Below are 27059 nucleotides of genomic sequence, written 5' to 3'. Positions count from 1 at the left end.
TCCCCTGTATGGACAAAGGGATCAAAGCCAAAAAGGGGTATAAGAGAAGGACCCCTGAACCAAGAATTCAGATCACTTCTGACAAGGAAACCTGAACCAAGGACAAGAAGCCTGCTGATCTAAGGACTGCCTACCCATTCTTCCAGAGTGCTGTTTGTTGGGGGAATCCTGCATTGCTTCTTTATTTTTGCCAAGGAACCAGGAGAGAGGAACTGTGTGTGTACTCTCACTCTTTGCTAAGAAAATCTCCAAGGGCTGGAAGAGTGCCAGTCTCCTGTTGAAGTCACAGGGCTAAAGGACTTCATCTGCTTAAAGTGCTATTTGCTGGAATTTGTGAATCCAGCACCTCTGAAAGAATCCAGCAATCTCGACGCCGACGTACGCCGCCGAATCCAGCTCGACATCGTGAGTAACGGCTCCAGTGTCCCGCTTCCTCGACGCCGGCCGCCGGGCCCGATCGACGCCAGCAGCAACGCCAGTGAGTAGTGAGTTCGGCTCCAGCTCCAAGTGACCCCGTGTCTGCACCGCCGCTGATCGCATCGACTTCGAGCCCTCTCGACGCCGTGAGCGCTGCTCACTCTTGCAACATCGACATCGACGACGCCGTATCCTGCTTCATCCCGTGAGCGCTGCTCCCGCCGGACTTCGGTCGACGCCGCTGCAGATCGCCCCGACTCCGAGGCCCGATCGACGCCGAAGACGCGACGCCGGACATCTCGACGCCGCTGATCATCGAGTGCTTCACTTTTCCAAGGTACTGTGTTGTTGGGGTCTGTGCGACTCCGGGCTCGACGTAGCGCTCCTCGCGGTCGACGCCGAACCTTTGGATTAACTTTGCCTCGACGTCGTGTGACTCCCGTGTGGGTTACATTGTTGCCAAGAACTGTGTTTTAGAGAAGAAGAGTTGCTTTTGATACTAAAGACTTTGTGCTAAGAAGAAACCGTGCTTGAACTATTATTTTTCCTTCCAACAGTATTTATTAAGATTGTGGTATATTTTTGTCGTTATTTGGTCTTGTGCTAAGCCTTATATAAAAATCCCTATTTTTATAATACTACTGTGTCGTGTCCATTTGTAGTGTCTTCACTTTATTACTGTATGTGGTCATAAATGCTTAACGCACTGCCTCTGAGATAAGCCTGTCTGCTTTGCCAAGCTACCAAGGGGGTGAGCAGGGGTTATCTAAGTGTGTGATCTCCTTGCCCTGACTAGAAAAGGTGTGTCCCTATTTGTCAGAAGTGTATACCTCTGCCAACTAGAGACAGCCGCTTCTAACACGGTCCATTGGTGAGGACAATGGTGTTTGGAGTTGACTCGGGGGGGGTAAATTAAAACAATCATTAAATTGATGCCTGTGAAAAACTCCCTGTGGAGCCCTAGTGTTGATGCTACTCCCATCAGCTTCTCTCCCTTGAGGTGTGGGTGTATCAGGTACTACTGGGATGCCCATTTGACCGGGCAAGGGCTGTCCAGTTTCACTCCAGAGTGGAAGCCAAGGGCTACCTGAACTGGCTCAAACTGGAGAATGCAAGGAGGGCACCAAATGTTCCCTTTAAAGCAGTCTAGTGGCGCAGGTAAGCACCCCCAGTCCAGCCCAATACACTAAGTCCTGTCTGGGTGGTGGACACACCTCCCTGTGACAGGAAACCTATTGTTCTACCTTACCCTGCTCGAGCATCAGGAGGGCAGAATCATGTGTGAAGTTGACAGCAGCACTAGCTTGCTTGGAAGACCCTGAAAAGCTGTTACCGGGAGTAACCCAGTACATAGGATCATACTTCCAACACTGGAATCAGTGTTGGGGTATGATTCCTACATGTTTGATATCAAACATGACCAGGATCGGTGTAATGACTGATGTCCACTATATGTATTAAAATGGCTGACCACACTTACAAAGTCTAAAGAATCAACTCTGAAGTTTGTAGGGGTGCCCTGCTCATGCAGGTGCACCCTCACACTTATAGCAGGGCACCCTGCTCTCAGGACTGAAGACCCTGCAATAGGGGTGATTTATTGGTTTTAAGTGTAGTGACCTCACATATAAGAAACTGTATATCTGTTGTGAAAAGTGCAAGCACTAACTCACAGGCTACAAAAGCAGGTCTGTAGTCACAGTTTAAGTGGACTCCCATGGGTGGCACCATACATGCTGCAGCCCATGTGAGACCCATGGTGTACTTAAGCCCAGGGTACCTTAGTACCATATACTAGGGACTTACAAGTTTACATCAGTAGTCAACTTTCGAGGTACCAAAGTACTTACCATGTCAATATAGGGGTAAAGGCATAGTTGCTGGGGTCCTGATTAGTAAGATCCCAGCAGACTAGTTCAAAAACACACTAACACCAAGCAAAAAGTGGGGGTAATCATGAAAGCAGATTCTACTCTCCTACAAACTGCTAAGCTAAAGAGGATTAGACACCGAAGACCAGGAGATTAGCGATGACATGCATGTAGAGGGATCACTAGAATGCTCAGCCCCTTTTGTAGCTTCCACTTCAAACTTCAGACAGCCAATCTTAATGTAGCTCAGTTCAAGTTCTTTTTTTTTTCTCCCAAAGTCCCATTTTTGAATTGTAAAACTTTCTTCTTATTGTGCTGTCTCCCTTTACTACAAGGGGCCCATTATTGATTGTATTTTAAATTCAGGCTTGATTTTCAAAGAACTTGCCTCTCTATGCTATGCATAACTTTTATGCTGAGCTTCAATAGTACAGTGCATGCTGCAGAACATTCTCTGAGTCTGACCCTCACTGCTGTTACCTCGGGGCTGGGGAGCTAGCATCCAGTGTGTTCTTCTTTTTATTTTTTGCTGGAATTCACTTGAGGTTACAAAGTTAACTGTCTTTGTTGATTTGCAAGAATCAACCAGTTGTAAAATAGGCTGCCGTATTTCAGTAAGGGCTGTTAAGTACAATCTGCAGCTACTGAGGCAGAACCGGCTGCTAATACTGACAAGAAGGATGCCTTTTCTGTTCTGGTGGGGTAACGTCAGCTGAACACACTTGTAAATACCTCATAGAAGTATGTCAACAAGTTACCAGACTGAGGTACCAGAGGACATGTTCCTACTTTGGAACGCCACCAAATCGAGTTGGAGCATGCTGAGGTTGTTCTGGCTCTGGTAGCTAAATGGCCAAAGATGGTGATGAACTTTGGTTTTATTCAGAGGGTGAACTTGTCTCAACCAGTGTCCTGGCATCGGCGGTCCTGGGATCGGTGCTTCAGTACTGGGCAACCTCAAAAATGTCACCTCACCCGACAATTGCTCAAAGTACACCCTAAAGAGTTTGGTAGGGAGATTCTCTCGTCATGAAAATTTAGTTTGGACGTTTATAACTTTTTCTTTGGCAAAAGAACAAGAAGGAGCAGAACCAGACGGACAAAGAAAGAGAAAAGAGAAAAATGTAGTTAATCGGAACCAAAGTGGAAATGCTTACTATTAAAGAGGTATCACATCCTTGCAGAGTTGTTGGTGTGGTTGTGCCTGTGTCAGTGTACAGTCTTTTTTTTTTTTGCATCCAGTCTCTGAGACAACAAGCATTTTCTTCGGAGAATCTTGGTCCATAACAACGCCTACAGTCCACTGTTGTTTCGCACTCCAATTAGAGAAAATGAGAAATCACTCTTGAAATTTTCTTCAGAGTTATGTAATCAACATTTGGTGTAATATTCTTCTCTTTTCTCAGGGAACTCTCTTATCCTCCTCTTGTGGACCGCCAACTCTGGATCTAATGACGTGATCTTTAATGGTTTTCAAAATGCCGTAAACGTCCTACCTGAAATACCTCTTTTGCCCGCAGCTTTGCCTGAACCAACAAAGGACTATGGTACGTTTCCAGTAGCTGCATCCTATGACCAGCAAACCAAATCCTTTGACTGCATTAGCCATCAATGTTACAGAAGCAGTCTTGCAGTCAATATTTTCTGATCTGCCCACGAGCTGAAAGCTAAAATTCCCGCATCAGCACCAAATGTTGCACCATTGCCAGCCTGGGCTTCATCCTGGACTCCTCCCTCTCGATGACCAGACAAGTCAACGCCGTCTCCTCATCGTGCTTCAACACCCTGCGTATGCTTCGCAAGATGTTCCGCTGGATCCCGACCGAGACCAGGAAGACTGTCACCCAAGCACTCGTCACCAGCAGACTGGACTACGGAAACGCCCTCTACGCCGGAACCACAGACAAGCTACAGAAAAAACTCCAGCGCATCCAGAACGCCTCCGCCCGACTCATCCTGGATGTCCCCCGACGCAGCCACATCTCCAGCCACCTGAGGAACCTGCACTGGCTCCCTGTCGACATGAGGATCACGTTCCGGCTCCTCACCCACGCACACAAGTCTCTCCACGACCTGGGCCCCAAGTACCTCAACGACGGCCTGACCTTCTACACGCCCACCCGCCAGCTACGGTCCACCAGCCTCGCCCTCGCAGCCGTACCACGCATCCGAAGAGCCACCGCCGGAGGAAGATCCTTCTCTTACCTGGCTGCCAAGACATGGAACTCCCTCCCCATCCACCTTCGGCTGACCCAGGACCATCTCGCCTTCAGGAAACAACTCAAGACCTGGCTGTTCGAGCAGTAGCTTACCCCTTCCCCAAGCGCCTTGAGACCCTCCCGGGTGAGTAGTGCGCTATACAAATGGTTTGATTGATTGATTGATTGAGCCTCTTTCTTACCAGAAATTATTCCCATAGAAAAACGGTGTATTTTTAAAAAACATGTCTTTACTGTTCTTACAAACAGTAAATAAACATTTCAAAATTCAATCGCTGGGATCGTCAAAGCATGGGGCGCAGGAAGACCAGGAGTGAGATAGTGAAACAATGTGAACGTGTATGCCAATGAGGTAATCGGATAGCCACGTTTCGAAGGACAAGTCAGACGTCCACATCCACAACACCTTTCAGTGTCAGGAAAAGATTAGTAAGGTGGTGTTTGGGCAGAACGTCGCTCAGAAAGGAAACACAATCCAACCCTAGAGGCCGCTAGAAAAGTAAAATACTGACGTCCCTGCCTTGCCAGTCTAATGCTGGGAATAGAAGCCATTTTGACATTTTGCTTGAGCGTAATTCCTGTTTTAGAATATAGGAATGGATTAGGGAATGTATGTGTAATGGACCAGTCTGAGGCATGGCTCTGTACAAATAACACAGAACCTTGCACTTGATGCACTGGTGGACCAAGGGGCAATGCAACTGACGGAAGTGCAGGGAAACTGAGAAGTTGCCAGGAATGTGACATAAAATGCAGACAGCAGCATTCTGAAGGATCTGTAGCCACTTTAGCCGCACCTGCGTGACACCCAAATAAAGTACATTGCCAAAGTCCAATCATGCGATTAGAAGGGCATGTACAATGCTTTTTGCTTGTTTAAAAGCAGGTACCATAAGATTTTTCTTAAACATCTAAGCAAACCAAAGCAGCATGCCGCTCCCTTGGTAAGCTATTGCTCCGTAGGCAATAGCTTACCAAGGTGCTGTTTTATTTCCTTTGCTCCATGTGTTATGTGTGTGTTATGGGTTATGGACATGATATGTGGAGAAGTGTGGCTCAATGGTTAGAGCGGCAGACCCTGATGCAGAGGTCTAGCCCGGGACCAGGGTTCAATGCCCGCCTCGGCGGGTTTCGGGCTCAATTTCCTCGGACCTGATAATTCTCGCCTCTGTGCCTATTCTAATCATGGGTCCAACTCTGGGCAATAGCTTGCTTAATCTCCAGAACGGCCCCAACACCGCTAGGATGCCTGGCTTCACCTTGGGGGTGCCCAGGAGTGGGCACTTCACAGGGAAAAGCCAGGAAGGGTTCCACAGCGGTATGCGTACAAGCGCCGAGATGCCTCATGGTGATTCGTGCACTATACAAGTACTACACATTTACATATGTTCTGCATTTCCTATGGCGAGTAATTGGTCTTATGAGCTCCAAATAAGTGTTTCCAACTAACCTTTTTGTGTGCATACTTTTTCATTTCTTATTTGTGTTTAATTATTAAAGTCTAGGGTTCTGTGTGATTGGTGGTTTATTTTACTGCCCTGGCTGTTAGTAAGGTGAATAATCCCAGCGTTTTTGTGGAGATTACCATTAGTGATTTCGCTATTTGAAGCCCTATTTGTGTGACCCGTAATAACTCTCTGTTGCCACATGTAGTATGGAGTCAATTCATTTCTAGTTTTTAGGTCTTGCCTTCACAACGCGCATGCGTTGCAAAGGAAAAAGACCTTTTCCGAATACTTAGGCTTTTCAGCCAAGCACGTGCATGCGTTCCATTGCCTTCAATGGCAACGCGTGCACGTCAGAGATTTACCCGCGGGAGTGCGTGGCACATCTGGTCGCAATTATCGCTCCTGCGAGTGAATCGCGCCCACCTCCCTCCTCCCCCCCCCACCACGCCAGGCGCGCGTGTTAGTGTTTGTTAGGACATGATTTTTGACCTGCTTCTCACTCAGGGCTTTACGATCGCTGCAGTGTGACGCACGCAGTATTATTGCACTCAGTTCCAATGGCGTATTCTGATGCGTGTTGAGCAGAGCTATGTGTACATCAGTGTATTTATCGCCGATCTTTAAATTATGTCTATATGGACATGCAGTTACTGTATTTCTTTTCAGTATAGCTGCAATGTAGTCCAACACTTTCCAATCGACGCAGAAGGCAGTTAGCTCGCATCGTCCCCGAAGGTCACCAGTGCTTCCCGCCAATGCCTGTAAGTATGCACTGGCATGGGATTCGTTGCACAAGTATCGGCTCACCTCTTGTTTATTTTGTGGCAGTGATAGTCCGGTGGCCTGCAGTACGCAGCGGTGTCGTTATCTTTCCAACAGCCGAGCCGCCTGTTTGTTTCACACTCGCCTATTCTCTTATCTGTGTCACCACCAATTTGAAGAAGCCTCTTCGTCCACAGGAGTTGTCGTACAATTCAAAATAGATTGCACCAAATACAGCAATTAGTTGCATGATCGTGTCCCGTGTCCCTGACCAGCAGAGCAGCACTAACGTGCAGTTCATTCTAAATCAGTTGGGATACTTGGACATTGAGAATTCTGATAAAATTCTAACGATCAATGGGACATAATGACTCTGGAATGTTATGTTATTGCAAAATACGTTAGTTTAATGATCCTGTACTTGTAAAAATGTGAGGAATATAATATGGCTATCAGATATTATGTACTACTTGTTGAATTGCGGTGCTGAGACGGATCTGGGCAGCCTGTGCCTGCACATCAGGGGAGGGACGAGGAGGTACTCCTGCTGCAAACTGAGGGTCTCCACCCACCCCGCCACAGCCTGGTCATTTGCATCATCTGCTGTCAGGTGCCCAGTAAACACTGCTCCCTCGCAAGGCGAGGCTGCGACGGGAAACTGCCTTTACAACAAGGTTTTAACCATGTTGTAACTTTACCACGCAATTTTTAGCGCACATCCACCACCTCACCCTGCTCCATCTCAGGGACAGGCTGCGGGACATCTATTGCCCACTGCACTACATAGTGCTGACCTCACCTGTAAGCAGCTCTGCCCTAATCCTGGTCTCTGTGGTGATAACCTCCCACACACCAACATCACGCCGTTCTTTTTAACCCTCCCGCTGCGCAGTCTTCTTTAAACAACCCCCACCTGTCTTCTTTCACTTAAAACTATCTGCAGTGCATTGTTTCTCACGCTTCTCCCTCTTATTGTTACCACTACCAACCCTCTCCCCCCATGCTGTCTAAAGTCCTATTGCAAAGCAGCGCGCTATACAACATTGCTTAACGGTAAATCCAAACAGCTAAAGGAGACTGCAGAGGCCGCAGGGTCTGTATTGTGCACAGTTAGTCATGTGGCTGCCGGATGCATGTTGCGGTGGTGAAAACTGGCTGCAGATGCTATGTGTTGTATGGATTTTGGTGGGAGCTGCAGGGGCTGTGTGTGGATTGTGATGGGAGCTGCAGTGGCTGTGTGTTGTATGGATTGTGATGGAGGCTGCAGTGGCTGTGTGTTGTATGGATTGTGATGGGCGCTGCAAGGGCTGTGTGGATTGTGACGGGAGCTGCAGTGGCTGTGTGCTGTGTGGATTGGGAAGGGAGCTGCAGTGACTGTGTGGTGAAGGGAGTACAGAGGTTGTAAGTGTTGTGTGTTGAATAGATTGTGATGAAAAGGCAGAGGCCTGTCTGTGTATTGTTCAGGGTGTGATTGGATTGCACAGAATGCAGGGAGCTGTATGCAGTACAGATTATGGTGTGGGCACGGGGAGGGGCTGTGTTATTATTGACTCTGCAGATTCAACATGAGGGGCAGCTTATGACAGGGCTGAGGGAGACACAAGCTGCCTTGGGGAGAGCCGAGCCAAGTCTTTGGTTTGGCTCCAAGAGCCAAAGCTCCAAAGGAGCCACCAATAGGTGTAAATCAGTCCAAAATGTCATGAACAATTATGAATAAGACTTTAAAATGCTAAAAAGAACGTGTTTTCATAATTTTTCTGTGTCTCAAATAAGTACATACAAGTATACCATTAATACCACTCAGTGTCACATAATTACATGCCACATACTTACTCTACTCAATGCAACATACACTCCACACAAGACCACTCAGTGCCACATTATTATATGCTACAAAATTACACTGCACTCAATGCAACATACACTCCAAATAAAACCACTCAGTGCCATATATTTACACACCAGAGAATTACACTCTACTGAATGCAATATACACTCCACACAATACCACTCAATGCCATATAATTATATGTCACATAATTACACTCTTCTCAATTAAACATAAATTCACTCCACATATTACCACTCAGTGCCACATAATTACACGCCACATAATTTCACTCAACACCACAGTTCCAGGCCACACAATTCACCTCCACACATTTCCAATGCACACAGCATAATTACACACCAAACAACATATTTCACCTCCACAATCCACAACGTACCTCCGATCCACACCATATGGTGTCACCACCTGAGAACCAAACATCATTCACCACCACCATTTTGCATCAGCGCACCACCTAGGCATCATGTAAGTCTGCCCTTGGAATCTGGCATCTGTTGATTCTCCCCTAGTGTCCGTCCGCTGCTCGTTTTAGTATGCGGTAATATCAGGCCGGCTATTAGCAGATAGTCATTTAGATGCAATATTGACTCGGCACTCTGATGAATAAAAAGCACTGCCTTGGATCTGTGTTGATGGCACAGCTGTCTACCTAATCTATCATTACTTTACTTTTAAAAATGTACATAAAGTGATATTTGTTCCCACCCAGAGGACTATTACATTCTCACATGCCTGGCCACGGTAAAGACATACCTATTGGCTTTGCCAATGCTTGTTAAAGCAGTATTCTCACTAACCGAAACAACAGTCTTTGCTCGGATGTTACAAAGATGAGGGAATTTGGTATGTATGGACTTTCGTTGCTGCTTCTGCCATCTCCATGTAGCCTCATCCTGAGATCTGTGGGGATGCCTTGATCGCGGGATATCAGTTTCCGATCCTCTGAAAGGCAGAACAATTGCACATGTCTTTTTTTCTATTTAGAGAACAATCAAAGGAGGTACTCTGCCTATGATTTCTTTATGTAGTGCAATACGTCAATGATGTATCAAAAACAGTCCTACATCGGGTACCTATCACATTAATGGTACAAAACGTTTGTGGATGAAGGATATCATATTTATTTAAACAATTTCATCAACATGATAGAAAAGACATGAAAAGTGAAAATGTTCACAGACTATTGCACACATTCTATGTTGCACACACACACACACACACTTGCAAACAAACAGGCAGCCACAGACTCAAACATACTCAGACATTCCATCAAAGAACAATACATGAATAGTGAAAAACACAATCTTATAGTACAAACACAGAATTACAAAGAGACATAAAACAATATCAGATGCTGTGGAGGATCCAGTTAGAGTTGATTATCATTCTATAGCACTGATACTGTCCAAATTCAGTTTTTTTCTCAAAAATACCATTGCAAGCAAAATAATCACAGGGGCTCCAGCGCCGACACGCGTTTCGGTGTCAGACCCTGCTTCGGGTCACACCTTCCTCAGGGCGACAAGTTTGTGTGCAAGCAAAGGAGTTAAAGATTGCCTGGAACGAATGCCAGAAAGCAGCCAAGTCATGAGAAAGTAGACAAAATATGGAGATACAAGATGCGTAATGACTTCAAAAGTGCAGCCCACACATGGGGTTTGTCCAGATAGATGGTAGGCGGGGGCAGTCAATCCTTCCAAGATAAAAGGAGACACCTCACAAAGAAAGTGTCTAGACGCTGCAGGCGTAATGAAAAAGTCTGATGTGGTAATGTTAAGAGCTTAATAATAACTCCTCAGGTTGGACGATACCTCCGGATAGAATAACTGTGGTCTCTCAGCCATGGTGACAGACATACTGTTAGGGTAGGTTGGGTCTGCTCTCTGAACAGTCTACAAGCCAGATATAGGGAACCAATTGTCCATGAACGTCATTTAGAGGCACTGCCTTTGCGACCTTTTGCCTCAGAGGTGGCAAAAGGTAATGTGACGTTACAACGCATGCCATTACCCTGCATGCCGTTGCAACGCCAAACTTTACCCCGACTTGCTGTCGGGGGAGCTTTGGAGCGCTGGAAGTTGGAATAGATTCATTTTCTATTCCCTCACCAGTTTGTGCAACAGTAGGGAAGGTGTTGGAGTTAAATCCAGCACCTTCTACCCACTGCTACACACCTTTTTCATTGCAACAGCATCCAGGGAAAATGCATGCGTTGTAACAGTTGCGGTGTAAAGGCTGTTTCCCGTGGCAAAATCAGTGCTAAGAGTACAGGAGCGGTTCTACATTCTTTATTTTCAGCCCAGTTTCCCTTTGTGTGCAATAGGGAATAATTTTATATCATTCACTATTATTGAAATAAAAATTGAGCGGACTTAAATGGAACTGGACCTTTGGTGGCAGCTGTGGTAGGTAGAAATGTAGACTGCTTGTGTGCTTGCATGGAGTGTGTTTTTTTGAGAGAGAGCGTGTGTTTATGTGAAAGCATGTGTGTGAGAAATAGTGAGTGAGAGTCAGTGACAGGTGGTGAGTGAGATTGTTAGAGACTGCAGCCCAGATTTATTTTTCTTTGACCCAAGGGAACACTGCCCCAAAAATACTGTGCTGCCTTGCGCCAAAGGAAGAGAGAAAAAATGTTCCATATCTGCTAAAATATGGTGCAATGTTTCTCTCCCTATGCCTGTGGTTCCCAAACTGTGCGCAGCGGCGCCCTGGTGCGCCGTTATCAGTAGCAAGGGGCGCCGCGCACGATATGGGAACGATAGCGTCTGGTCGTGTGTAGGCAATAAATATTTTGCATCTATTTGAGGCCCTACCCAGGGCCTGAATGCAGGATGAACGTATTGCAGCATGTCACGTCACCTGGGGCCATATGTATCATACTTCCGTTTTGCGAATTCCAAATAGCGAATTTTAAGGAATCGCTATTTGGAATTTGCAAAACGGTATGTATGTACAAAATCGCTATTAAATAGCGATTCCTTACCATTCCTAATTTGCGATTAGCAAATTGCTAATCGCAAATTACCCATTCATTTCTATGGGCCAGGAGGCCCATAAGAATGAAGGTGCAATTTGCGATTAGCACTTAGCTAATCGCAAATTAGGAATTTCTTCAAGGGTGCAGGGGTGTCTCAAGAACAGCCTGCTGCACCCCTGTAAAAGACATTTGGGGGCTTATGGCGCACATACATGCCCTAAGGGCATGTATGGGCGTCACATGGCACCTTTTGTTTTTTGGAAAAAAGCTTTTTGAAAAGAATTTGCAAATTGCGAATCCTTGATGGCATTTTTTGAATATTTTTTGTTTGATACATTGCATTTAAGGAATCGCAAAATTTGCGATTTTAAGTGCAATCGCAAAATAAGGAATTGCTAATTTTGCTATTCCTTATTTTGCATCAAACATGTTTGATACATACCATTTGTCAAATTAGCATTCGCAAAGCCTTTGCAAATGCTAATTAGCTTGATACATATGGCCCTTGGTCTCTTTGGTCAGACAGAGGAAGGCTAGCGTAGAGGAATGAACACACATATTATTAAACTTTTGTTTCCCTCTGTCTTGACCGCACATACCTGTTTGTGACTTCTGAAGAGGGTCCCACGAGGCACAGCAATAACAGGGCGGGCGAGCTGCGCCTGCCAGTATTGGAACAGAGGCTACATCTGCGAAAACACGTGCAGCGATGTCAGTTTGAAAGGCACTTGCAAAACAGTAATTCTCGAATGCCAGATATTATATTTTCACAGTAGTCTTTATATACCGAAGTGCCCATGATATTATTGAACTGTAACTTTTGTTGCTAGAAACATCATTAAAATGATGTTTTCGGAGGCAAAACATGGCACGTCACCTAATTTTTTTTCAGATGTGAAAAATTGGTATACATTCTTTCAGAGATCATGTGATCTCAGCCTTGTGTCCTGCGAACGGGGCGGCGGCGGGCTAGAGGTCTCTTCCAGGGCTGCAGCCCGAAGACATGTTGGAGGGGCAGGGGGGGCAAGTGCCGCCTGCCGGGTGGAGGGAGGAGGGAGAGGGGACGAGCAGCGGGACTCGGGCTTGCAGTCTGCTTTGATTTTCATCCGTGACTATTAATATGAACTTCAGGGTGCCAGGCAGCTCTCATCCCATTCACAAAGGCTACGGCTCCAAATTACAATTAGATAAAAAGTAAATTAATTCCGTTTTCAGCAGGGAGGTACAGCTTTTTGCACGAATTGGATTGACCTTTGAACAGTCTTCCTGGGATGAGGTTCAAAACTCGGTCCCCACTGGGCCTTGTGTCACTACTGCTAGCTGCAGAACCCTCGTGCTGTCATCAAACCTTTCCTTCCCAGCACTGCAATGCACAAGCAGTGCATCCAGAAACAGCACACAACGCATTGGTAACATTCACAGCAGTATTCAAAAGAAGAACATCTGTTTCTTGTCATAAAAATGGAGCAAGGGGTGCTGGTAGCTTCATTTTGCGATCTACCATAAATACTGCAGTCTTTGTCTGCCTTGCTCAATAGAGATAAATGCTAGAACTACAGGTGAAAAGCTCTCATTCCTCCCAGAGCCTGTCACATAAAGACGGTCCTTTCCTTGTTATTTTCCAGTTGCAAGACGCATCCTCCCCGGGAGTTCCACTCCTCTTCTCTGACAGTTTTATGACCATGACCATGATGATTGCTTACAAATGCCCTTTCATTAATTCATAGAGAGTATCTCTCCATGCACACCTGCAGTATTTCTTATTTTTGAGATTTGTGATGCAGCTCCTGCTCCTCTTCTTGCAACATCTATTGCTAACACCCCATGTGTAGTTCTTGGCACAACACACCCAGCTGCAGCTCTGCCTCTCGCTGTATCTACTACTGCTCCTTCTTCAATGTACTGCATCTTCTGCTTCAGTTCATGTTACACTCATTGCTGAAACCCTACTATAGTTTGTTTTTGTTGAGTTCCTCCAGTTGCATGATCTATTGCTGCATTCCTGCTGCATCTCTTGCTTCAATAATTACAAAAAGGGGGTGGTGATGGACAGAGTATCTGAGTTAATCAGAACACTCCTACCCAGTCAACAGATCAGGGCTTGATCCATCACCGTTTTTTAGCTCACTGCACCATCCCAGTTCAGAACCTGGCTATATGCAAATTAGTCTGTCCCTGGCCCAGTGCATCATGGGAACAGGGCAGACCAAACTACCAAGCCAATTCTTCACTGGAAAGGAAACAAGCTTCCGGGGACCGGTTTCTGGCATTACAGCCGTCTTCGGCCCGGCTTGCTTGAATCCTGATGGTGCAATGAGCAAGGGTCTCATGTCTGAGCATACCCTTCCACACTCATAGTGGCCAAAATAATTACAAAAAGGGGGTGGTGATGGACAGAGTATCTGAGTTAATCAGAACACTCCTACCCAGTCAACAGATCAGGGCTTGATCCATCACCGTTTTTTAGCTCACTGCACCATCCCAGTTCAGAACCTGGCTATATGCAAATTAGTCTGTCCCTGGCCCAGTGCATCATGGGAACAGGGCAGACCAAACTACCAAGCCAATTCTTCACTGGAAAGGAAACAAGCTTCCGGGGACCGGTTTCTGGCATTACAGCCGTCTTCGGCCCGGCTTGCTTGAATCCTGATGGTGCAATGAGCAAGGGACTCATGTCTGAGCATACCCTTCCACACTCATAGTGGCCAAAATAATTACAAAAAGGGGGTTGTGATGGACAGAGTATCTGAGTTAATCAGAACACTCCTACCCAGTCAACAGTTCAGGGCTTGATCCATCACCGTTTTTTAGCTCACTGCATCATCCCAGTTCAGAACCTGGCTATATGCAAATTAGTCTGTCCCTGGCCCAGTGCATCATGGGAACAGGGCAGACCAAACTACCAAGCCAATTCTTCACTGGAAAGGAAACAAGCTTCCGGGGACCGGTTTCTGGCATTACAGCCGTCTTCGGCCCGGCTTGCTTGAATCCTGATGGTGCAATGAGCAAGGGACTCATATCTGGGCATACCCTTCCACACTCATAGTGGCCAAAATAATTACAAAAAGGGGGTGGTGATGGACAGAGTATCTGAGTTAATCAGAACACTCCTACCCAGTCAACAGATCAGGGCTTGATCCATCACCGTTTTTTAGCTCACTGCACCATCCCAGTTCAGAACCTGGCTATATGCAAATTAGTCTGTCCCTGGCCCAGTGCATCATGGGAACAGGGCAGACCAAACTACCAAGCCAATTCTTCACTGGAAAGGAAACAAGCTTCCGGGGACCGGTTTCTGGCATTACAGCCGTCTTCGGCCCGGCTTGCTTGAATCCTGATGGTGCAATGAGCAAGGGACTCATGTCTGAGCATACCCTTCCACACTCATAGTGGCCAAAATAATTACAAAAAGGGGGTGGTGATGGACAGAGTATCTGAGTTAATCAGAACACTCCTACCCAGTCAACAGATCAGGGCTTGATGCATCACCGTTTTTTAGCTCACTGCACCATCCCAGTTCAGAACCTGGCTATATGCAAATTAGTCTGTCCCTGGCCCAGTGCATCATGGGAACAGGGCAGACCAAACTACCAAGCCAATTCTTCTCTGGAAAGGAAACAAGCTTCCGGGGACCGGTTTCTGGCATTACAGCCGTCTTCGGCCCGGCTTGTTTGAATCCTGATGGTGCAATGAGCAAGGGACTCATGTCTGAGCATACCCTTCCACACTCATAGTGGCCAAAATAATTACAAAAAGGGGGTGGTGATGGACAGAGTATCTGAGTTAATCAGAACACTGCTACCCAGTCAACAGTTAGGGCTTGATCCATCACCGTTTTTTAGCTCACTGCACCATCCCAGTTCAGAATCTGGCTATATGCAAATTAGTCTGTCCCTGGCCCAGTGCATCATGGGAACAGGGCAGACCAAACTACCAAGCCAATTCTTCACTGGAAAGGAAACAAGCTTCCGGGGACCGGTTTCTGGTGACTGGATAGGAGTGTTCTGCTTAATTCAGATACTCTGTCCATCACCACCCCCCTTTTTGAATCGTTTTGGCCACCACAAGTGTAGAAGGGTATGCTCAAATGTGAGTCCCTTGCTCACTGCACCATCAGGATTCAAGCAAGCCGGGCCGAAGACGGCTGTAATGCCAGAAACCGGTCCCTGGAAGCTTGTTTCCTTTCCAGTAAAGAATTGGCTTGGTAGTTTGGTCTGCCCTGTTCCCATGATGCACTGGGCCAGGGTCAGACTAATTTGCATGTAGCCAGGTTCTGAACTGGGATGGTGCAGTGAGCTAAAAAAACGGTGATGGATCAAGCCCTGATCTTTTGACTGGGTAGGAGTGTTCTGCTTAATTCAGATACTCTGTCCATCACCACCCCCCTTTTTGAATCGTTTTGGCCACCACAAGTGTGGAAGGGTATGCTCAGATGTGAGTCCCTTGCTCACTGCACCATCAGGATTCAAGCAAGCCGGGCCGAAGACGGCTGTAATGCCAGAAACCGGTCCCCGGAAGCTTGTTTCCTTTCCAGTAAAGATTTGGCTTGGTAGTTTGGTCTGCCCTGTTCCTATGATGCACTGGGCCAGGGTCAGACTAATTTGCATGTAGCCAGGTTCTGAACTGGGATGGTGCAGTGAGCTAAAAAACGGTGATGGATCAAGCCCTGATCTTTTGACTGGGTAGGAGTGTTCTGCTTAATTCAGATACTCTGTTTGTAGATAGGGATTTGCATCAAAGCCTATCGGTGGTTGCACAATTTTGTGATACTATCTAACAAAAATGAGTATTTGCATTGGATAGTAAATCCTATGCTAACACTTTGCACTGGGTGTGTATCCCAAAAGTGATGCAAACTCAGTGCAAAGCATTAGTAAACCTGGTCCTGAGTGTCAATAAGTGTGAGTATGAGTGAGAATTAGAGTGAATGCAGTGTATGAGTATAAATAGGAGGGTAAGGGGGTCTAAGAGAGTGAGAGTGTTGTTAGGGTCATGTGACATGCCTTTCTGGATAAATGATCAGATTCAAGGGTCATGTGCTGTCACTTCCTGTGATGTCATGAAGGTCAAAGGGTATGTGATGTCACTTCCGCTACCCCAGGCTTTTTGGTGAAGTGACACTCATGCAATTGCTGTGATACGTTTCTTACCACAAAAATACAACTGCCTCCTTCATTAAATACATTGTTTATAAATATTGTGTGCAGGTTTTTTTTATTTGGCCGACGTGCAGCATTTTTCATGGAATGTGGGGCATCGTGAACAAAGCTGGTTTTACAATGAAGGCAACAAAGTAAATCCTCGCCAGATTAGTGAACATTTGAGTCTACATTTATATATTTGATGCCAAAGTAGAAAACATACTGCTATCCACAAAGGTTTTTTCCAGAGGTGGCTCCCATGTACAGTTCCTAACAACCTCTGGTCCAGCACCTACCTTTCCTAAATGTTACCATACTATAATGACATGACTTGTAAGAGACGGTGTATGCTTGCGTATATTTAACATACATATTACAAAACTTGATGATCTTCTAAAACGTATCTTTTCAGGCTTGAATCTGGAAAAAAATGTCTAGCGACAAAGAAGAAACACAGGGGCCTGCAGCTTCGCCATCCGCGTTGCTACCACCCGCTTCACCACCACCCGCTTCGCCACCACCCACTTCACCACCTACACGTAGAAGTGGTAGAAGTGCGAAGGGTTCAGCGAAGACTAAGAGGCCGAAAAGCAAAGAGAAAAAATCCCCTGGAAGTGGGAAACGAAAACCGAAGGCAACATGTAAGAAAATAACTATATAATCAACTGGTAGTTGTAAATGACGTTTGCAACATGTACAAGAACTTTTCACTTACCTAAAATTGCGTCAAACTACAAGGTTCATTGGCCATGGGCTGTTGTCGAAGTTCCGCCATTCAGGAAAATTCTTTCTGAAGAGAAACATTGTAATCATATGTTTAAAATGTTTATCTGTCCATGAATCTGTCTTTTGAAGTTAATTCCTTGTGTGATACTTCATTTGTGTTCTTTAAAACCCACATGATGGGGCCGACCGTAGCTAGCTTTTCTGCCTTCCCTTTATAAATAAATCTGCACATATTTCAGTATTAAACTAAAGTGGACATATTTTGCTTTTACATATTTTATTTTGATAAACATGTGATATCCGTCCTTTAAATGTGTATTTACTTTCTGCTCAATAATTAGTCCGGAAGGAGTGATGCAAGCTCCTAGTTGAACAGAGGAATGACACATATCATTTAGATTCTTTTAAAGCAGATAAAAGACAACCATTAAACTGCAAGTGTACAAAACAGCCCTTAGTTCTCAGTGGCGCATCAAGTCCTAATAGACTGACAACTGTCTTAAAATTTAAGATGGTTAGTTTTCCACTAGGTGGATAATGATGACCAAAGCCCTAAATCTGAATGGCAGAAGTAGACACTAGTAAATGTATTCAAGAGCCCTGATGTGTATGTTAAGGGCTTGGATCTCACTCCTCTGCGTCATAATAGAGGGAAGTCGGCACCGGAACAAATGACTGGTCATCAGTTTATAATATTTTATGCAGCTCAATGTAGCACAGACGTCAGCAGCTTGAAAAGGTAGGCTGAAAATGAAAAGGAGCATAATAGGTGCCAGTTGCTTTTGACTACCAGATAGCTCTGCTTTCTGACCTTTTATTTTGGCAGCAGGGGCTAATTTGTTGGTGAATCCGTTTGTGATACTCCAGCATTGAGAGTCCTGAGAACAGCAGAGGCAGTATTTTTTTTTATTTTTTTTTTCTTAAAGGTTGAGGTGCAACAACTTTTTTTTCAACCTGTCCACACATAGAAGAAACTCAAAGAAAAACATAACTGCATATTCAAAGTACAATTAGGCATGAATACAATTCAAGACTGGATATCACTGCCTGTGACATCATGCTGATCTCACGTCCAATGTCTTGGTTTTGGACATCATGGTTGATGTGTTTCTGTTGGCGCCATGCTTGAGATGGTTGATAACCTGGACAATGATGTCTTCATCAGTGTCACAACCATAATGGCCATGGTTGACATCTTCAGCACTAACATGTGGGAACTGATGTCATGATCAACGTCAGTGCGCTGAGACCAGGACTACTGACCACACAGTCATTGGTATCATGGCCACTAGCATTATATTATGGTCACTGACATCACTGCTGGTACTTACAAGTTGAGCTTTAACGTCACGTACCACAGGCTGATTAAGAAAAAATTGCCAAGATCAGGATTAATAAGACAGTCATATCATCTAAGTCGACTTTTTGAAACATAAATCATATTCTCAATCGGAAGACCCCCCTACTGTTGCTTTGGATATGCCATGATATACAAAAGCATTTTAGTTGACAAGCTGAAGAGATTATGTTGCTGTTCATTGTACGTTCTTCATTGGTAGAAATATACACTTGAATAGACCTGCCTGTGGGCGGGATCTCGTTATTTAGAGACAGAAATAACTGGGAATCTTTCTAGGTAGATAAATAACTGCATCATGTCTTTGGCTGAGTACTCTATATTTAGTTTACTTTACTACCCAAACAAATCTAAAAGGACTATACAACAATACTGTATAAAGCTGACTTTGCTGTTTTTATGTAAATGACAACATGGATAAAAAATGTAAGAAATGATCCTAGGTAAGTATGAGTCAGAAGCTAAAATGTGACACTCGTCCTTTAAGAAGCAACCCGTTTCTATATCCCATCAGTCCACTGAGAAACTCTCAACACCCTTGAAACGCAGAAGTGCTTTACAGGATTTTCACTTGGATTTAGATATTTTTCCAGATGTGTCTTTTTCTCAGCGTTGCTGTCCCTCTTTTTCAAATGTCCACTGTGTGGTGGAAAAAAGGTGAGAAGAATGCTTATGCCTCATACATGGTTTGTCTCCCAAAATCTTATTCTATGGAGGAATATGACTTTTTCTGCACCATGTCTAAGGGTACGCTCAAATGCAGGGAAGGGGTCCATCATAGGAGAGAGGAGGAAAATGCCATGAAGTTCAGGAAAGCAGAAGCCCTTCATTTCAACTGGAGCATGAAATAAACACTTTTCAGTAGATCTACTGATTAAAATGGAACATTCCAGAACCAGGCTAGGTTAAGAGTAGATGAGGTAGTGGTGATACTTGTATCTACTATGTATACCCTGCCTGCACTCTCCATGGCAGGAGAAGGAACTTTGTTCTCTCCTGGAGAGTAGCAACGAAAAATACTTCTCTTTACTGGGCGGGAGTGAAATAATGCAGCTGACTCCCACCAGCACCAAGTATGGTGCTGGCAAGGGAGCCAGCAGGGGCAATGGGGCCCTGAGGCCCCCCCGCAGCCTCCAGCATTAAAAATGCTATGGGGTGCCTCGGGTGGGCACCAGTGCACCCGTTAATAAAAAAACGTGTTCGTTTCTAGATCCTGAGTGGCCTTTAGGGTCACTTGCAGAGAGCTGGCAGGGGTCACCGAGGTCCTGGGACTTCCCCCATGGGCCTAAACAAAATTGAGGGCACCGGGACATTACATGTTAAATTACATAATTGATGACGTCACTGATGACATCTCAAATGACATCACCTATTACACCATTTTCATATGCAGATTAGTGTTACTAAGTGTACATGTGTGGGCTCATAACATTGAACTAGTGTTAGCCCTGGAGGTAAGCATGATTGTGTATGTTGAAAAGTATGTGGTGTGCTGTTTACAAGTCCTTAAAGTTTGAGGTGCACGTATTACTTCATGTTAAACAAGATAAAAGCTCAGTGCCTTCAATGTGGGTTGCAGACGTATGTTTGAAAGTAGGTTGAGGCTTAAAGGCAAATCCTGTTTCAAAAAAATGTGTGAGAAAGGCCAAACCACCTGTCCACAACAGGTAATCATCCAGTGGATATGCAGACACGTGCCCATATTAAATAGTTGTAATGCAGGAGTATAAATACATTCTATGTTGCAAGGTCATCTCTAAGTGTGGATTATTATTTCCAGAGCTTCACTGAACATTTTGAGACATTGAAGATTATTGAATAATGCAGAATGTATGTGTGTCCCAATTAGAGGTGGTTTATCTCTTATTGGTGTTGTGATCAAGGCTGTAAGGTTGTATGCCACTGAGCCCTTTACAGGAACTTATGGAACTAAAATGAAGAGTGAAGTCCATCAGGCCTGCACAAAAGTGTCTTTAAAGTGACAAATATATATCCGCCAACCTCTTCACTTGAAAATGACTGGTAATGTGAAGAATTTAAGTGCAAGGGACATGGTGCGCAATATGTGGCCCTGCATGAGAGGGAAGTAGGGTGTAATTTAATCTCAAGTTCAGGCAGGTGGAGGGTCTCATGCCTGTGCACTGGTGTAGAGGTAGGTCTACAACGTGAGTTATGGACGAGGGGGAGGAGGGAAGAGGGGAAGAGGGGGAGTAGGAGGAAAGAAAGGGGTGTGTTCATCTGTGGCCATCATTAAGGATGTGGGGAAGGGAAGCGGAGGGTGTCAAATTGGGGTGTTGCTCTCCATTGCCAAATATGTTACGGTCCCTAAGGGTTGGCTGTACGGTGGGAGTTGAGAGATAATTTAGATTCGATAGTCATGAGGTATTTCGACCAAACTGCGGGGGTCAATAGTAGTCACTGACCGCTTCCGAAATACTGTTAACATCCACTTTGGTGGAACTACATTTCACTCTTGCAGCATTTTTATATAACAATTTATCACCCCGAGAGATTAAGTGATTTGCATAGGACCACAGGATGTTGCGCAGCACCACTGAGACTCGAATTGGGACCCCCAGCTCTCAAGTCAGCAGCGCTGGCCGCTGCGCCATATCCTCTCCACTCCTGTGTTATCTGTCAGGGAGCTCTTTCCTTCCTCCTGACGATTATTGATGAAAACAGCTCTTTATTCACTACATAGGCGAAACCAATGCATTACCAATGATTGTTTTACTGGCATTGCGCTGCTTAAGAAATGTAATGGCTCTGTAAACATTAATGACATCAGCAACTTATTACACCTTAAATACCATTCATAAACAATTTGGTTATTATTTACCTTAATGAGATGTGTCTGTTAAATATCTCATCAATCATAGAATTTTCAGTCAAGCAACTTCACTTCTATATATTAGCCAATTCTGAGTCATGCACTACCAGCCCAATGGACACTGCTTGGGATGCAGTAAATGGTAATGCTCAGTGCAGATCTGGTAACAGGCATCTTTGACATTTGCGAGAATGAAATTTCTCTGAATGAGTAGTCTGATACTAGGAGGCATGCTCAAAGTTTGAAGAGTTTCCCCACAACTGTCCCTAGCCATATACAGTTAATCGCTTTCAGTAATCTGGTGATTCCTTTAGTTTTAGAATACTTTTCTATATTGATTTTTTGTGTCAGGATTGCTTCTGTAATTGGACCTTATGAAGACCCCAATGAAATTGTTGTAAGGGGCTGAAACGCCGCCAATTTGTTCTTTTGACTGCCATTATGAGGAAATGGGCCATTAGTTGTTTGACCTGCAGAAGTAAGGGGTCCACATTTGCCCTCTACTGCCTACTCACGGCAAGTGAAGTGGCTAGTAATCACAATTTACTGGCACGCAATAATAACACTCATCAAATGATTGACCAGTCTGTGCTTTTTCTTTAGGAAAAGGAAAAGTACATTTCTCCAGTATTGGATCTTTCATAGATTCACATGCTTGAATCATTCCCCGTTGTCAAAGTGAGAATCCCACAATACCAGAGTAAGCAATACATAACAGTACTATAGGCTATAATGGAAATGAAAAACTCACTCTAATAACTTATCCATATCATTTAAAAGGAGCCGAGCTCCAGCCAATCAGGTGACAACACCTTCTGGAATACTCCCCACAAAGGCTGGTTCCCTCAGATTTTCTACAGCAAATGTGGGAAGGGAGTCTTTCAGCGCTCTGCTCAGTTTTTCGTCTACCAGTTTGGAAAAGATTTATCATTTACTACTAACATGACAGAGTCATCTATGAAAGGCCTTTTCAGGTCATGTGGTACCTATGGGAAGAAAAGATTTAATCCTGAAGACCCCCAACAAGGACTCCATCTACGGCTTCCACCCTGCAAACAAGGTAAAAGGCTACAAGATCTGTCGTACCATTTCTACTAAGACCCTAAGGGATAGGGAAGGGAGGCTTCAAAAACTTAAATCTGAAAGTCTCCTCTTTCTGAGGGAGAAGACAGTGACATCTCTTCAATACCTCACAAGATGGAAAGATCTCGTGAACAGGGAACATCAGAGGATCTATAAAGGCCTTAAAAAAGACTCACCATGAATCTATCAGAGACAGTTCCCAAAAGGTGAAAACAAACTCTCCTCAGAAACTGTAAGGTTGGAGCCCACCACTCTATCTCCTAAGTGTGTAGTGCATCCTAAGATGTCCTTCTCAGCACCGTCAAAGATGGAGCCTAAGATTGCTTTGATAATCTCGCCGTCTAGAACACCAGCATCAACGGCAATAACTACAGTAACGTCAACATCGACGTTGACGACGGTTACATTAGAACATCCATTTCCTTGTCAGTGTCAATCATGTCTGTGAAGGTATCATCGACGAAAACTCAGTCGACAGCTCATGAACAACAGTGGATGCTGACACCGCAGTCGGGGTCCCCTCGATAAAGATAACTTTGTAGATGTTGACGGTCACGAAAAAGCCCTCACAACTGCAAATTACATCTATGGACTAGTTGACGATACCATTGATGAGAGTACAAGGGCAAAAACATTCATCCTGAGCATACTTCCCCAAGCAAAGTATCTTGTCTGCCTCCAAGTCACCTTCTTGATGTTGAATAGTCAGATGATAATGGCAGGCTCGGTACAGCCCACAGCCTTTTTGAGCTGCACGTCAAATATCAGGATGAGGATGGTGACCAGTATTATGATGAACATTATGATCCTCAGCAGGCGAGATACACTGAAAGGTCCAAGCACAGGGAGCATTTCCATCATTATGGCCAATCTCCTTCACAAGAAGATATGGTGCAGGTTCCTTTGATCCTGTTTCAACACCTCCAAGGGATGTTGCAAGACTACTATAAAAGGTTTCCAGAACCCACTGAACAACCAACACCAAAATAGCCTAGCGCTCCACCTCTGCCTCTGTCTCTGAGAACACTGAGGCTTGTTCCACCACCCTTGCCCCCAGGATGACTCCTGCATCTAACATTGCGGCACCTCCTAGTGATCATCATCATCCCTTGTCATAGGATGATGACAAAGAGGAGGGGGAAATAACTGATAATCTGTCTATACGAAATGAATGGAATGACTATGTAATCCCTACTCCATTGCCACTTACTGCACAACTGGTGGATTCCCCTCTGGATGACATTGGGGGTTTCCATAACCTGATGGAGAGAGCACCAAAAAGATTTTAACTGCAAATCACAGTTTTGTAGTCTGTTTTCTTTACAGTTTCAAAGAGCCTGCCAAAATATCTGTGCAAGCAATCCCGATAGTGGATTACATCTGGAAGAAGGCAGAAAGATCATGTACAGGGGTCCCGGTTTTATGGTATTTCTTTTTTAAACATTTCTGTCTGTATTTATCCATATTTATTTGTTGCCCATTTTATCTGTATTTATCTACATTTATTTTGTGTTTTGCGTATAAATGAAGTTGTAAAATGGTGCATTTCCATATTTATTTAACTGATAGACGTGCACTCATACTTTGATGTCTGTCATGTTTTAGCTATTTAGGCTGCCAAATATAACATAAAAATACATCCACTGGAAAATGCTAGCATTATACCACAAATGTAAATTGACACATGCCATTATTTAAAGAAATGTCATCCTAATTTTTTAATTTCTCATGCTGTCCATCTGCTCAACTGTTGGGCTATAATTCATGAGACAGCTCGGAGAGTCACTTAAAAGCAGCACAATTTTCTGTATTTATCCACTTAAAAAAATAAATGCAGACACAACATACATTGTTTTCTGTCTGTATTTATCTGTAAAAATTTGTAAAAACGGAAAACAGGGAGCCTTAATCATGAATAATCCAGCGGATTGACAAAACGTCCAAGGTGACAGAAGATTCACCTCCTTGTCTAGTAGGGCACCCCAAGCCAGACATACTTATCTTCCAGGAGGCTCAGCACCGGTTCAAAAATCCATCCACACCTTTCTCTGCTCGACCCAATATGGAGGGCAGGCCCCTGGTCAACATCGGTAAAAGTTTCTCATCTATGTCAGTAGTCCGGTTCATGCTGCCAATTCCTTGGCCATATTGGGTCGGTTTGACCAGCAAATGTGGTCTGACATTAGTGCTTTCATAGACCTCATGCCTGAGAATAAAAGAGCAGAAGTAAAGAGAATCCTAGAAAAGGGGTAAAGAACATCATCAGAGCTCATTTATTGTGCTATGTATATAGCCTCTGCTAGATTTTGCCAGCTGGCAGGAGCTGCAGTTTTTAAGACAACAGTGGTGGGGTTGAAGGCAAAGTCTTTCCTGCCTGAAGTGCAGATTAAACTTTCAGACGTTTCTTATGATGGTGAAGCCCTCATTGGAAAGCACGTGGATGACGCCTCGCTGGCCATTAAAGCAGATATGACATTGCAAATTCGCTGGTTACTCTGCAATTTCAGAAAGTGTCATTTGGAGGTGCACAAGGAAGGGCTTTTACATCCTACAGAGGATGTTAAAAATGTTTTGAACAATATCAACCATACCTGCAAGAGTATAGGCTGGCCTACAAGCAACAGTCCTATCGTACAATCCGTGTGACCACATTTATCAAGTAGGTGCCTAGGCGAATGCAGATCTCCCAGTGAAGAGACACTAGTAGAAAACAGTGACCTCCTTCAAATGCCGGTTACTCCCAATACTGTGCAATCTGTGGATGCAAAGATGTCCAACTTTTCCCTCCTATGGCAGCAAATAACAGACAGATGGGTATTAGACCTCATCACCTACGGTCATACTCTGGAATTCATCGAGAGACCGCCTATCACTCCACCAAACAGTGCACCTACCTCGTCTTCAATTACTTTGGAAGGAAGCCCTCACCATATTAAGCAAAGAAGCTAAAGAAAAAATTCCTCCAAAGAACTTGCCTAACTGTCACCTGTGGGGCATGATTGGAGCCTGGAGGTCCTGGAGGTCTTAATGGCACGGCACCAGTTTGTTAACCAGTTTTTTTTTAATGAGTATTCTATATGAAGACTTCTGGGCTAATCTGCCTGCTATCACTTTGCCTTTTTACTTGAAAATAAAGGCTTTGTTCAAACAAGTTAGGAGTACATTTCTCTATCTCATGGAAATGTTGTTATATATGATTTATTTTAAATGAAAAATGCAATGCAATATTGGCATATTTGAGCTTCATTTTGGGCTTTAGCTGCATATTTATGTACATGTGTGTTAACAATGTAACTTTATCGACACCCAGAGCATTTATGACTCTGCCTTATGGTAGTTGTAGGCTCTGAGTTTCTGCCAAATACAGTCTAGCCCCAGTGGGCGAAATTAAACTTGACAAGTTCATTCAATGTCAATGCCTAAACAGTCGGTAGGCAGATAGCAAAAAATAATAAACAAATTACTAAGGAATTCCATAATACGGCTCAAAAAGGCTGTGTAAAATGATGCCATCATAAAGCCTTAAGTCCGAACACTTACTTCAAAAGATAAGAAATCACGTGAAAACTTACTTTCTATTGTGCCCAAGTGGGCAATAAAGTAACCATGAAGAAGCAATCCCACAAAGAAATAATAAATGTACATATGTACCCGACATGCTTAAATGAAAAAAACAAAGGCCCAGTGGGCATTAGTATCAGGACTTATATCCTCTCTAGAGTAGAATATTGGAGCCAAATGGTGGCCAGCTAATCACATGTAAAGCTGATATCAGAACAGACTTGCAAGAAGGTTCTGCTGGTCTTCAATTGCAGCATGAGTTCATTTTCTCTTAACTTTCTCTATTCATATACCTGTGGCCGAACATAAAGAATATACGTTCATTTCTGTCATAACATACGGTTATTATTACAAAACAAGAACATTAAAATACAATGATAGAAAGCATTTGCTGTAAGGTAGCAGAGTAAATTAATTCAAATCTCACGAGTGAGAAGACCCTAATTTTGTGGGGCTAGATGACTAAACGAGTTCTATTCAGAGACAACATATCCTCTTGTAGGTGACCTAGGTCAGGACCAAATACATATATATATATTTATTTAAATGCATATATTTTTGGTGATGCTCCGGGGTCCTGCACGTGGGCGGGACTATTCAGTGCTTATGACTTTGATGAGCATACCCCTGGAAGAGAACTAGAATTACAGGTAAGTAACTAATCCTTTTATGCAAGTGCCATCCACATCCAGAGTAATGGGGGAATGCATTTTCGATCAAATCACTCACCTTTTCCCTAATACCTCTTATACCAAGGCTCCTCAGCAAGATGAAGACAGAACAGTGTTGTATAATACTGATATCTTCCAGATGGC

General features: G+C 44.3%; 1 protein-coding gene across 1 annotated transcript in view; it reads left to right on the top strand.

The window, feature by feature from the left end:
* Window positions 1-27059, top strand: part of DNAI3 (dynein axonemal intermediate chain 3) — a 1062540-nt gene that overhangs the window by 115887 nt on the left and 919594 nt on the right. Inside the window, exon 2 of the mRNA XM_078645562.1 lies at window positions 17100-17328. Within this exon, the coding sequence (XP_078501688.1) occupies window positions 17118-17328 (211 nt within the window). The 5' untranslated portion in view covers window positions 17100-17117. The remainder of the gene's footprint in view (window positions 1-17099; window positions 17329-27059) is intronic.

Source organism: Lissotriton helveticus, chromosome 1_1, assembly GCF_964261635.1.
Source record: "Lissotriton helveticus chromosome 1_1, aLisHel1.1, whole genome shotgun sequence".
Lineage (NCBI taxonomy): Eukaryota > Metazoa > Chordata > Amphibia > Caudata > Salamandridae > Lissotriton > Lissotriton helveticus.
Note: the sequence above shows the minus strand (reverse complement) of the source record. Positions and strands in the feature narration are given on the sequence as shown.